Source organism: Hypanus sabinus, chromosome 2 (assembly GCF_030144855.1).
Source record: "Hypanus sabinus isolate sHypSab1 chromosome 2, sHypSab1.hap1, whole genome shotgun sequence".
Taxonomy (NCBI): Eukaryota; Metazoa; Chordata; class Chondrichthyes; order Myliobatiformes; family Dasyatidae; genus Hypanus; species Hypanus sabinus.
In genome coordinates, this window is record NC_082707.1 from 84,568,833 (window position 1) to 84,583,502 (window position 14,670).

The following is a 14,670-nucleotide window of genomic DNA, read 5'->3' on the forward strand; positions in this document are numbered from 1 at the left end:
GGGCATCAAGCATACAAATTTAATTGAATGAGACTGCAATATTATTTACTCCATCTACAGACAGTGATGATGACTTCTCATAGAAACCTTAAACACTGCCATAGTTTGCTCATTGGGAGCCAAACCCTCCTTTTGGTTCTTTTTGAGGAGCACAGATCAACTGTTCATTATTCTGCCTTCTTTCAGCAGCTTGGTTCCCTTATAGAGTTAAAGAGTGCTCTTTCCAGATGGGAGTGATTTTTTTTTTGAGGGGGTAAGGATGTTGTACTTTCTCAATCAATCTTGGCATGATGCCAACTTTCTACTGTAGTATTTTGGTTAGAAGTTTGCTCTTGTTAAGACTGCAGGTAAATACTATTGCTGTCTATCTGGTGAATGTACCTTCATAAGATAGAACAATCTAAAATAGAGGAGAGTTTTCTTCATGTGGTCTCATTGATATGTAAACTAAATAAATTTGTTTTGTTCTTCAGAAATGGGTACACAGAAAAATGTGTCATGAATAATTATTTTGGAATTGGATTGGATGCAAAAATATCGCTGGATTTCAACAACAAACGGGATGAACATCCAGAAAAATGCAGGTGAGGAAGCTGGCAGCAGGTTGAGTGTTGAACTGAAAGAATACCCAAACTGCTACTTATTCACAAGCTGCACATCTTTCCCTCTCCAGGTTTCATGTTCCATAATATTGAAGGAGATAATTGTTAACATCAAATTATGAGCAAAATGTCAAGAAGCCCCCAACTGCATCTCACTTTGAGCAGAAATGTAAAGCTCTAAATTGCTGATCATACATAATCCAATAATTTTTATTCCTGCCGACACAGTTTATGCCCAAATATTCTCCTTCTCTCCTTGTTTTATACCTTACCCCAGAATGATTGTAAATAACTATTCTCCTCTTTCTTTATCTTCTCATTCCTATTTGTCCACTGTATTCTGACTCTGTCACAGACTGCATGAATTTTCCTTCCACACCATATTCAGTATTGGCTGACAGGATTCCTTGGGTTTAGTTTCTACCAGTTCAGTAATGACTAGGACATCAGTATGAACTGGCAAGTATTATTTGTTTTTAGCTATTGGTGTCTTATGAATTGTATTTAACTTTTTATAGTTTTTTCTCAGGAGTCGAACAAAAAATATGATGTGGTATGGGGTTCTTGGAACCAAGGAGCTACTACACAGAACGTATAAAAATTTGGAGCAGAAAGTACTTCTCGAGGTTGGTATCTTATTTACTCCACATTTTCTAGACCATCAGTCTTTGGACATAATTTTAAATAATCTTCTTTGCATGAACCATCCCTACATCACAAAACAGGGTGTAAAAGCTGGGGATTCAAACTTCCACGAGACCAGCTTGAGTAAAGTATAGAGGTCAAATGGTGAATCTCATTCCATCCAATCCCATCTCATCCATGCGGACATTGTTGACCATTGGCAGCATTGATAGTGCCCAGAGGTCCGTGAGTTCAAGACTCAATTCAGAGGCAAACAATGCAATACACTTTTCAGGTATTGTTAATAAGGCCCTATCCAGATAGATGCAGAATATTCCTTGGTGATATTTGATAAAAAGCAGGAAATTCTTGTGGCCAACTTTTCTTCTTCAAAAGCAATGCCCCTATGTGTGAAAGATGAGGTCATTTCCATGTTGAGTAAAAGATGCAAGGAAGATGGAGCCCAGTGAGCTTGGAAGGAGCATGGAAAGCAAGCTGCAGATAATTTAAAATAAGCATGAAAAGCAGATCACCAATGAATAAAAAAAAGTGAGAGTGCCTAAGCAAGCTTATAAAAGCACCAAAAAGGGAGTCATGGAGAGTTTAAACCATGGGGAATGTTGAGTCAAAGAATCTAGGAGGACAGTCTCTGAGTGATTGTAAAAAGGTGCAGAAGTGTCTTATTGAATTAGATATGTACATATCAATGAGTTTAATTAAGTATTTGCTTTAAACAAAGCAAGGAATTATTTGATGAGGCAATGGGAAGCATTGAAAAAGAGGGAAAAGAATGAAAAAGATAAATAGCACCAAACCAGAAATAGGACATTTTTAGACAGAACCAAAGTAAGGACAAAGGTTTATAGTACATGAGATAAGTATAGTAGACCATAAGACATAGGAGCAGAATTAGGCCATCTGGCTCATCGAGTCTGCACCACCATTCAATCATGTTGATTCCTTTTTTCTTTCTCCTCCTCAACCCTAGTTCCTGGTTTTCTCCCCGTAACCATTGATGCCATGTCCAATCAAAAACCTATCAATCTCTGCCTTAAATACCCAACGACCTGGCCGCCACAGTCGCATGTGGCAACAGATTCCTCGAATTCACCATTCTTTGACTAAAGAAATTTCTCTGCATCTCTTACCTCTCTGTTTTGAAAGGGTGCCTCTCTATCCTAGACTGTCCCACCATGGGAAACATCCTTTCCACATCTACTCTAAGCCTTTAAACATTTGAAAGGTTTCAATGAGATCCTCCCTCATGCTTCTGAATTCCAACGAGTACAGAGCCATTAAACATTCCTCGTAGGATAACCCTTTCATTCCTGGAATTATCCTTGTGAACCACCTCTGGACCCGCTCCAATGCCAGCACGTCCTTTCTAAGACGAGGGCCCAAAACTGTTCACAGTACTCAAGGTGAGTCCTCACCATTGCCTTATAAAGCCTCAGCATCACTTCCATGCTCTTGTATTCTAGACCTCTCAACCCCATTTTCCTGCTGCCTTCTCCCCTTATTGATGCCCTTACTAATCAGGAGCCTATTAACCTCCGCTTTAAATATATCCAATGTCTTTGCCTCCATGGCCATCTGTGACAATGAATTCCACAGATTCACAACTGTCTGGCTAAAATTCCTCCTCAACTCTGTTCTAAAGCGACATCTTTCTATTCTGAGGCTGTCCGTCTGGTTGAAGACTACTCCACCATGTTCATTCTATAGGCCATTCAATATTTGATAGATTGTCAATGAGATTCTCATCATTCTCCTAAACTGCGGTGAGTAAAAGAGCCTTCAAATGCTCCTCATGCATTTAACCCTTTCATTCCTGGGATCATTCTTGTGAACCTCCTCTGGAGCCTCTCCAATGACAGTACATTGACTTACTACTCACAGTACTCCAAGTGCAGACTGACCAATGCCTCAGCATTACACCCTTCCTTTCCCTTGTAGTCCTCTCAAAATGAATGCTAACATTGCATTTGCCTTCCTTGCCACTGATTCAACTTGCAAGTTAACCTTTAGAGTATCCTGCATAAAGACTCCCAAGTCCATTTTGGCTTCTTATGTCTGAATTTTATCCTAATTTATTCCTTCTACCAAAGTGGATGACCATACACTTCCCTACACTATATTCCATCTGCCTCTTCTTAGCCCATTTTCTTAATCTGTCTTAAGTCCTTCTGCAGACTCCCTGCTTCTCTCCACCTGTCTTAGTATTGTCTGCAAATTATGCCACAAAGCCATCAATTCCATTATCCAAATGATTGATCTATAATGTGAAAAGAAGTGCTCCAACCTGGGCCCCTGTAGAACACCTCTGCTCAGTAGTGCAGCAAACCAGAGAAATTCCCTTACGTTGCTGCTCTTTGCTTTCTGTAGGTCAGCCAATTTCCTGTAATACAATGGGCTCTTCTTGTTTAGCAGCTCATCTGCAGCACCTTATCAAAGGCCTGAAAATCCAAGTAAGCAGCATCCACTGATTTTTCTTTGTCTATTCTATCTGCAGTTTCCTCAAAGAATTCCAACAGATTTGTTCAGGCAAGATTTCCCCTTAAGGAAACCATGCTGACCAGCCTATTTTATCATGTGCCTCCAAGTAACCCTAAACCTCATCCTTAATAATGAACTTCAACATCTTACCAAAATCAGAGCTTTCTGTATGGCCAAGTAGGGTGTTAAAAAAAGCATCACTCTGGTGCCAGATAAGTGAGAACTAGGCTGTTTGCAGGAAGTTTAGAGGAGAATTAGAGAAGGAAATAAGAGAGGCAAGGAGGGAGAATGACAAGCAACTAACAAAACATAAATAGAAATCCAAATTTTAATTGAGTCGTTATGTGAGCAGTAAGATGGTTGTAAGAGGAGAGCAAAGTTTTATTAAACAACAGAAATGGAAATGCCTAAAATAAGTGTAGTGCATGATAGCGCTTATTAGGTAAGTATGTCATATTTATCTTCATCAATGAGGAACGTGCTGCTGAGGACTCAGCAAAAGAAGATGTGATTAAAATTCTGTATAACTAAAAATCGAACATGAAGAGATGATAGAAAGGCTGTCTGCAGCTAAAATGGATAATCCAACTGGTCCATATGGAATGTACATGTCCTAGCCTTAATCCTCTAAGCATCTTAGATTCAAAGGCCCTGGTTGTGGACTGGAAAATTGTAAATATTGCACCTAACCTTGCTCAGTCGTGTGAGTTTCAGAAAAATTAATCTCGGGTCGAAGTAGTTGTCTTTTAGTTAAGGAAAGCCAGCATAAATTTGCTTAAGGTAAATTGTAAATTATTATCTTGAATGAGTTGTTTTGATGAAGTAACAGGTATAGTTGATGAAGGAAGTGCTTTTGGTGTATGTGGACTTCCAAAAAGTGATTGATAAAGTGATGCATGTCATCAGTACTGAAGTCCACAGAATAAGAGAGGCTAGAATAGCTGCAAAGTAATAAGAAGAAACAGTAGTAGTGAAAGATTGTTTTTCAGACTGGGTGGAAATATACAGCTGAGTAGCTGAGTTCCCCAAGTGTTACCACTGGCTTCAGAATGTTTCTGAATATTTGTGACTTGTCCTTGAGTGTACAGGATACAATTTCCAAATTGCAAATGACACTAAACTGGAAGGTGTAGTGAGTGCTCAGGAGGATAATACTAGTAAATTTCAAGAAGATACAGTCATGTTGGTGAAATGGACAGACAGGTGACAGATAAAACTGTGATATTATACTTTGCTTGAAAGAAGAGACATTGTAAATTAGAGGTATAATTTTAAAGCAAATCCATAACCAGAGAGATCTGGGAATATGTGTCTGCACAATTCTTTATAACTCTCAAGGGAAGTTGACAAAAAACATTCACAGCTTTAGCTTTAATGAATACAGCTGCAGAACATAATGGTAGGGAAATTATGATAAACCTTTATAGGACATTTGTTTGGCTGCAACTGGAGTATGTTGTACAATTTTGGGTACCACACTGTCTGAAAGTTGCAGAGGTTTGAGAAAGAGTGCAGAAGAAATCAACTAAAATGATTTCAGATATGAGAGACATTGATACATCTCTGTATTCATGAAACAAGAGATCCAGGTCTGCAATGCACGGCCAAATGTTGTAAGGGATGTAGGTTAAATTGCCTTTGTCTGCACAACAGTTTCTGTATTTTGAAAATTAATTCACCTGCTCCAAATTATTTGGCCATTGTGGGATTAAAATTCATTGTGCCTTAAGCACATTCTTTTCAGTGTTTGGTACCGAGTGATTCAGATAGAAAGTAAATCTTCTGCTGTTTAAGTGCAGAGAATGCAAATTCATTAGAATGACATCAAACAACAATGAAATGAGGGAAAGTGCTTGAGGAACTGAATAACCCACTGTAGTGCTGCTCACTTTACTTTAATGTCTCATGTGAAAGCTTGTAGCTAATCCACTGTGGTATCCAATCCTGAAACATGAAAAGAAAACTTCTGGCGTATTGAAAATATAGTCCTCCTCAAATCACGGCCCATTCATCCTTTGATCTTTCGGTTCTGTCACTTCTTACCATTATCAATGAAGAATTATCAAGGTCAAGTACAAGTTTAGTTTTAATTATCATTGATGCATACATTAATATAGCCAAACGAAACGGAGTCCGTTCAGGACCAAGGTACAAAACATGTTACCAACAGCACACTGCACAGAGCACAAATAGCACACATGGTTACAAGTTCAAGAAAACATACAGTCACAAAGGAGAAAAAAAACTCATATCTTTGTTTTTTACTTCAATTCTGCTATTAGTGCTATTGATAATGTCAATGTTTATTCAGTATTGATAAGTTTGACAATTCCTATAGATGCACATGGAAAGTATCCTAACTGGTTGCACCATGGGCCAGATACAGAATTACTAATCCCTAGGAATGGAAGAGACTGAAGAAAGTGGTGGATACAACAGAGTCCATCTCAGACAAAGACCTCACACTATTGAGTATATTTACAAAGATAGCAGCATTCATTATCGCCATGTTCTCTTCTCCCATCTACCATCAGGTAGGAGATACAGAAGCCTTAGGTTCCACACCACCAGGTTTAGGATCAGTTATTACCCAACAACCAACAAGCTTCTGAGCCAACGTGGATAATTTCACTCACCACAACTCTGAACTGATTCTACAACCTACAAACTCACTTTCAAAGATCTTTTGCAATTCATGTTCTCAGTATTATATCATTTATTTGCACAGTTTCTTTTTTTCCATATTGGCTGTTTGTCAGTCTTTTAGTAAATTCTATTGTATTCTTTATGTTTCCTGGAAATGCCTGAAGTATATGAATATCAAGGTATGTATATGGTAACATATATATGCTTTGATTATAACTTTGCTTTACTTCATTTAATTTGATCTTTTTCTCCCCCTTTTCTATTACAGTGTGATGGACAGCGCATTCCCCTACCTAGCTTGCAGGGTATTGCAGTACTAAATATCCCCAGCTACGCTGGTGGTACCAACTTTTGGGGTGGAACCAAGGAAGATGATGTAAGTACAACTTTAAAACTGGTTTTGGTAAATGTAAGTAAATAGGGTTGCAGGTGTAGCATTCATTACGTGTAAGTAAACTTAAATCATAGAGCCATGGTACTCGTATCCATAGAATGATGCTGATCATTGCTCTCTCTCGTGCATTAATACAATTGTTGACATAACCCTTGTTGATCACTCTGCAGATTTTCACAGCTCCTTCTTTTGATGACAAGATTTTGGAGGTGGTGGCTGTGTTTGGCAGTATGCAAATGGCAGTTTCACGAGTCATCAATCTGCAACATCATCGAATTGCTCAAGTAAGAGAGCTCACCCATGCTTGTTTACTCTCTTCTTTGATTCTTTTTTTCCCTCAAGTAGATTAATTAACACCCTCCCTCAAAACAATGTTAACTGCTATGCCAAGGACATTTGTTCAATAGACTGTACTTCCCTCAATTTCAGAGGACACTCAGAAGTTGCCTTCTGGGCCAACAGTAGATTAAGTTCCCATTTATTACTGTTTCTTTGCCACCGAGTACAAAGTATGGGAACTAGTCCAAAGATTACTGTTAAGCCTTGCTTTGGCCTCTTTTCTAGCTCATAAAACTCTCTTTGGGGTGTCACCTCATTTGTTAAATTATAAAAAATCTGGCATTTCCCTTCTCTTTTATTCTTCCACTGTCCACTAATATCCTAACCTTTGTGACTAATTTCTCAACAGTAAATTCAATAGTACACTTTCTTGGTAACCCAAATGCATCAGAAAATGCAACCATTCAGAAAACAGAGGAACACACTACCAGTAGTCAGCCTGACACTAACTAAGAACCAAATGTTCATTCTCATCTTACAGTTGTAGATGAAACAAGAGGTAAAGCTAAAAAAAAATGAAAAATGCTAGTGATACCCAATGCGGAATCAAATCCAATAAATGGGAGTTGTGGATTGGGAAGAGAAAATAAAATAATATTTTGGACTTGTAATAATTCAGTTGCCTCATCATTCTCTAGGGAAAGGGAGCTGCCATGATCATTTGTTTGGGCATGCATGGTTCAGGCCCATGCACCATAGTTAAACATATTCACTCTAAACTGATGATACTAAAACAAGACAGAGGGAGGAAGCCTGCCACCATCACTTGGATCAGTAGTATAATAGCAAAACCAGTCTTGCCAGTGTTACTCACAACCTGAGAACAAATAAACCAAAAAATAAACACAGCGAACTATAATGGAGCTAGGATCTCGGTACTCAGCTCAGCAAAAGCAAGATTAGTGAACTCTTTCAGAGGCTGTGAGCTTCTTTCTTGATCTCGTATGGTGCATAAATATTAATACTGTAGACATAGGGTCTTTGTTTATTGAGTAACAGCTATAGAATAGAATGTTTGCAAGTATTTGACTTATTTCGATTGGAAGCACTAAGGGTAAACATTAAGAGAACCTTTTTTAGATTTTTATCGGCCTCCTTAACTAGGATGCACTTTCTTCCCATTTCTAGTGTCGTTCAGTAAAGATTACAATTCTTGGCGATGAAGGAGTCCCAGTACAAGTGGATGGGGAAGCTTGGATTCAACCCCCTGGCTACATAAAAATCATTCACAAAAACCGTGCACAGATGTTGACTAGAGATCGGGTAGGTATTGTCTGGAGCCTGGGAATGAAAGCCAAATTAATTTCCAGAAATACCTGAGGTAAAATAGTTCTGTTTTACACTATAAAATCCCACTTTGGCAGCAGGTGTCAATCAAGCAGAAATAACATTTCATTTATCTTTAAGCATGTAGTTTACAAAAGCCCACTTACAATTTTCATTACTTGATCTGATGTATTAGCGTCACTACACTAAGTAATAGGTAGACAGTATATATTTTAATATTAAAATGTCTTTGAATGGGATTCTTTTGTTATTACTGACTTCAAATTCACAACAGTATAAAATCTGTTGCATTTCTGACTGAACTTTCTTTAATAACAATATTACCAAACACAGCTAAAATCCAAAAAAAGTCCTGAACTGTACCAGAAATTATGCTCATAAACTTCAAGCCACTCTAATGCTAAACTGTATTGGGAAGAATAACATATCAGTACATCAAAATGTTTTCTTTCCATGTGAGACTGTTGTATTTGTTTATGTATATTTTTTGGGATCTGAGATCCCTTGCAAGGCCTTGTCTTTAGCACTCACCTGGTGGGCTGAGTCATTATTGATATTGCAGTTGTTCTTGGGAGTCTCCTCCTGTGATTAGTTATTTAATTATCCACTACCATTCATGACTACAGCTTTGATCTGATCTGTTAATTATGAGATCATTGAACATGATATATTGTACATTGCATATTTATGCAATTAAAGCCTCTTCCATAGTGTACAAATAAATACAGATTAGTCACTGCATAGGTGCTTTTGTACAGATTCCCTTGTTTAAAGGTTCTCCTGTTACATTAGTCGTTTTGATAAACATAGGGCTTGTCAAGAGAGTATAGCAAATTTCCCAACGTTTAACAGAGACGGAAGATTTTCTGAGCATTTGCCTTTCTCAAGAAATACTACACTGGAACCAAACGTACTATATCTTAATCACATGTGATGCCACCTCTTTATTCCCTATAACCGTTAGGTTTAAATTAAAGGAGGTAGATTGGCATTGATTCCAAATGCAGTAGAAACCTGAGTTGGGATAGGTGACCTTGAGTTAATTTGCATCTGCCCATCCCACAGGCTTTTGAGAACACCCTCAAATCTTGGGAAGATAAACAAAAATGTGAACTACCTCGTCTGTCATCCCAGCATGCCTTGCAGCCTGAGATAGTTTCAGAAGAGGAAGCTGCTGAGATCAACCAGTTCGGCCGAGCGGCTGGAACACTCATCCATCGGTAAGTGGTTCAAAGGAATTTGTCTGAACTACACATCATCTTTAAGCATAGACCGCAGGATAGGTCATACTGCAGACATCCTGAGAATGACCTCTGCAATGGTTCGAGAAGACTGGGGTAAAACTGTAGTCCTAGAACATGAGTGGCAAGAGAAATACACTCTTCAGCTATGAATATTGAAGGGAGGTTGAACTTTTCTTCAACCTTTACAACAATTCATCACCCAGATAAAGTTGAGACAGTGTGTGGTACAAGAGAAACATTAGAACAGTAAGCAACAAATTGAAATGTGCCTTGTAGAGAGGAACAGTATTAATATAATCAATGTATAACTATATTAATATCCATCTGCAATTTGCAGTGGGATTCTATATGGAATTTGCACGACTTCTGCATGTGCAGCAAGCCATGAATTAGATCGAAGTGGATAGAAGGCATTTGGAGTGCCACCGTAGTGCAGCATTTAGTACAATGCTATTACAGCTCGGCACCAGAGTTCAGAGTTCAATCCCAATGCTGTCTGTAAAGAGTTTTAATTCCTGCCCATGAATGTATGTGTTTCCTCTGGGTGTCTCAGTTTCCTTCTACACTCTAAACACATACTGGTTCATCAGTTAATTGGTCATAGTAAATTGTCCTGTGATTAGGATAGGGTTAATTAGGTGGGTTACTGGGAGTGCAGGTTGCTGGGTTGGAAAGGCCTATTTCGCACTGTATCTCCAGGTAAATAAATAAGTTACCTGTTACATGACTTAAAGATGCCAGCTTGTTGTTCACTCAGGGGCCACTTTATTAGGTATACACCTGCACATAAATGCAAATATCTAATTAGCCAATCATGTGGCAGCAACTCAATGCATAAAAGCATGCAGACATGATCGAGTGGTTCAGTTACTAGAGAAAGTCTGCAAATGCTGGAAATCTGAGCAGCATACACAAAGTGCAGGAGGAACTCAGCAGGCCAGGCAGCATCTATGGCAAAAGGTACAGTCAAGGTTTCAACCCAAAACATCAACTGTACTTTTTCCATAGATGCTGCCTGGCCTGCAGAGTTCCTCCAAGCATTTTGTGTGTGTTGCAAGGGGTTCAGTTGTACTTCAGAATGGGGAAGAAATGAGATCAAAGTGACTTTATGGAATGATTGTTGGTGCCAGACAGGATGGTTTGTGTATCTCAGAAACGGCTGATCACACAGGATTTTCATGCAGAACAGTCTCTAGAATTTATAGTGATGGTGTGAAAAACAAAACTAAACATTCAGTGAGCAGCAGTTCTGTGGGAGAGAATGCCTTGCTAATGAGAGAGATCAAAGGAGAATGGCCAGACTGGCTCCAGCTGACAGGAAAGCAACAGTAACTCAAATAACCACATTACAACAGTGCTCTACACAAGAGCAAATCTGAATGCACAACCCATCAAACCTTGAAGTGGATGGGCTACAGCAGAGGAAGTCCATAAATATACACTCATTGGCCATTTTATTAGGTACAGGAGGTGATTAACAAAGTGGCCACTGAGTGTATATGCTGGGGTCAGTGCCCTACACTTTCCGTTCAGTAAAACAGGTCACACTGTAAAGCTTTATTAAGTATAGGTTGTCTTTATTTCATCATTAAAAATGCTTATTATAGAGAGCACAGTAATGAGTGTAGGTTGTATGTCACATGGGGAAAGGAATAATGTCACTGGACCCCCAAAGATAAGGCAGTGACAAGCTTGATTCATGATATTATACTATAGAGCATTTTTCTGGTCAACTTTCATAATGGTTGATTTACAGCAAAATTGTTCTAAGCAGAATTAACTCTCCTATATTGTCTTTATCAAGCAGCAGCGTTGGCCTACTCAACATTACAGTGGCTTTGTTTTCCAAAAACTTTTTGCATTAGGCCTCCATCTTCCATTTCACTATTGTTCTGATTTTCCCCATCTTTTCTTTTTGTCCCTTATAATGTCCTTCCTCCTCCTTTGTCTCTCTGTCCAGGATTCGGGAAACCGCACAGCTTCATCATACAATGGAACAAGAGCTTGCACATGCGGTAAATGCCAGTGCCAAATCAATGGATAAAGTTTATGCAAAGTCAAAAACAACCGAGGTAAGAAATGATACTCATGACTGTGGGCTAGGGAATGCAAATCTACAACTACTGAGACTGGGTGGACTATCTTCTGATTTTATATGGTGGTTGGCAGTCCAGCTTAAAGGTGCATTACCAACTGGACTGGAGCGAGGTATAGAGAATTGGGGAAAAAAAAGATGTGTCAAATGAAAGCTGAGTTACCCCAAAAAGCCCCGTGGGTTGTAAGAAGTAGAAGACGATACTATGAACTAAAGTCTTAACATTAACTTAATAGTTAGGTTTTGAAATGAAAACTATCAATCCACAAAGATGGTAGTGAAAACTGCATTTGGTCTATTTCAACCTTGTATGCTTCACACTGTAATAGTGCATGTTCAGCTCTTTCATAGTGATGACAAAACCTACACAACCCAAAATGATGTTTTTCAACACGATATAAGGAATAATTAAGCATAGTATGTCCAATTCTCGAGTTCTGCATTCAGGCTGGATACAATTATAAGGAAGTGGAACTAGGAAGAGTTAAATGGGAACAACTGTTTTCGGCAAGTTGAGAAAGCTTATTCACTGCTATGATCTTTGTGGGGGAGAAACTAGCTGTGCGGAAAGTGAGCCTGTTGTCAGTTGGCCTTGTGTCTGCAGAAGCTGTCACTTTTCAGTAGAAGCCAGTTCCAGGAAGCCTACTGGGATTTGGCTCTGCAGCCTGCCTATTTGTCAGTCACTTAGTTTTGAAAGTGCTATTAGTATTCATTTGAGGATTTACTCAGGTTTTGTCCAATAATTAGTTTTCACTTTGAAAAGTAGCATGGTTTAAGCCAATTACCTCATCATTTTAGACTAGCTAGTTATAACCAGCCACTCAGGCTTTGGAACACAACCAGTCAGTATATGGAAGAGTAACCTCATGCTAGTACCAGCATCCCCAGCAGATTTAGTGTGGAAAATTCACCCATGTTTAGAAATTCCGAAAACAAACCTAGTTCCATTTGGCCTCTACAACTATCTCCAGTCGTATATCAAAGCTTATTAATTTAATTTCTGCACCTTCCTATTTCCCATAACTACACCTCAATATACATCTGTCTTTCAACAAATGGAAAACATCACTGTCTCTTTTAACCCTGATCTCTATCAAAACTACTCTTTCTAGTAACATTCCCAATTTGAAAAGCCTCTTCAGAGTCTACCTGACCATTGTTTTGGTTACCTTGACTGACCTTGCTTGCTCTTCCCTACAAAGATCCTCCAACTGTTCATTACATAAAGCATGCCTTATAAGTGCAAGCTCTTCATGACTGTAAAGATTCTGTGAGCTGTTAAGTATGAGCTGCAGATAAGGTAACGGTCATGTGTAAGAGGAATGTCATTGCTACTGAGTAGACTTGAAGACATAGTGTGGATTTAAAGTTGTCTTATGTTTTCATTTCATTTCATTTCTTAAAGGGCTTGAGTTGCAGTCTGGTGATGGAAATGGTCAACAATGGGAAAGCCCTGCATAATGAGACCGAGCTTCTACTAGCAGGCAAGATGTCCCTGGTAAGCAAAGACACAAATAGTGGGAACAAATGAGTCCCAGTGCTTATATGTAGGATAATTAAGTGAGTCACAATTTAAATGAAATATTTCAGGTATTAAAAAAAGTGGCAGGCTGGTATAATTGGAAGCCTCAAACAATTTGTATATCTAATAGCATAACTGGTTATTTAAGCACTGGGGTCTAATTGAGCTATTTGGACAATGTACATATAAAAGACTATTAGAAATGCTGGAGTAAATTACTAGCTGGAAAGTATTCGAAGCGTTTTGTTCTATAAAAATAATAATATATAATTGAATGAGTGCAGGCAGGCTGGAGTCTAATCAAGGTGTGGAAGGTTTATTCTGCATGTAAAGTAACAGATACATGGGAATGAGCAACTGTCTATAAATGATTTCAGCAAAACATATTTTGTCACATACAGGACAACGAGTTTTAAATCAGTTGTATTTGTGCAGAAATCATTATTCTAGCATTAAAGTGACAAGTGGGGTGGCAGGGTAGCATAGCAGTTAGTATAACATTTTACAGCACCAGCTATCCAGGTTCAATTCCCATTGCTGTCTGTAAGGAGTTTGTACATTCTCCCCATGACCACGTGACTTTCCTCCAGAGGCTCCAATTTCCTCCCACAGTCCAAAGAAGTACCAGTTGGTACAATTGATCATTGTAAATTGTCCTGTGATTAGGCTAGGGTTAAATATGAGGGTTGCTCGATGATGCAGCTCGTTGGACCAGAAGGACCTGTCCCATGCTATATCTCTAAATATATTAAATAAGTAAATAAGTATACTCATGATTGTCAAAAAAAATCTAATTCTGAGTGAAACAGTATTTAGTACAAAATCACATTATGACTCATAATATCATTGTTGGTAAATGGGAAAAATTATTCTTAATCTAATTTAATAATGTTCTGTAGTCTAACTAGCACATATCCTTCCATACTTTATGTACTTTTATATATTGGTATATTCCTGCAGGTGATCCTTGCTGGGTCACAGTTCTAAAATTGTTACCAACCTCCAATACTATTTCCAAATGTCCACTTACCTTCATTTGATGCCAAGTACTGCGAGTGAGCAAGGAATTCAACTTTAGGAGGTCATGACCAAGACTGTAGGTATTCCATTGAATAAAGCCATGGTCTAGAAGTGATGATTTGGCATTAATTAAAAGCAAGAATGTTGCCTAATTTTCCTCTTTCTCAAAGTACTACACTATTGCAACTGCAGCCTTGAATAAGAGCATGTACACAGTGGAAATTTAAACTTTTACCTTCTGTTCTAAAGAGCTAATAAATGCCACCTTTTCTTAGGGGATCGACTAAAAATATAAGCCTGGTCCATCAACAGTGTTTAATGCTACTAATGTGTCTTATGTCGCTGCAGCTTGTGTGTAGCTTTTATTATTAGCAATGATTGAATGACTCAAACTACTCACT

The 14,670-nt window shown here is 38.5% G+C and overlaps 1 protein-coding gene across 6 annotated transcripts in view; it reads left to right on the top strand.

The window, feature by feature from the left end:
- LOC132380406 (diacylglycerol kinase delta-like) overlaps positions 1-14,670 on the top strand; it is a 166,743-nt gene that overhangs the window by 134,672 nt on the left and 17,401 nt on the right. For all 6 annotated transcript variants that reach the window (XM_059949167.1, XM_059949190.1, XM_059949175.1 and 3 more), the window contains 8 exons: positions 474-584; positions 1,132-1,228; positions 6,637-6,744; positions 6,933-7,046; positions 8,230-8,364; positions 9,454-9,608; positions 11,593-11,704; positions 13,133-13,225. In XM_059949167.1, coding sequence (XP_059805150.1) covers positions 474-584; positions 1,132-1,228; positions 6,637-6,744; positions 6,933-7,046; positions 8,230-8,364; positions 9,454-9,608; positions 11,593-11,704; positions 13,133-13,225 — 925 coding nt within the window. The remainder of the gene's footprint in view (positions 1-473; positions 585-1,131; positions 1,229-6,636; positions 6,745-6,932; positions 7,047-8,229; positions 8,365-9,453; positions 9,609-11,592; positions 11,705-13,132; positions 13,226-14,670) is intronic.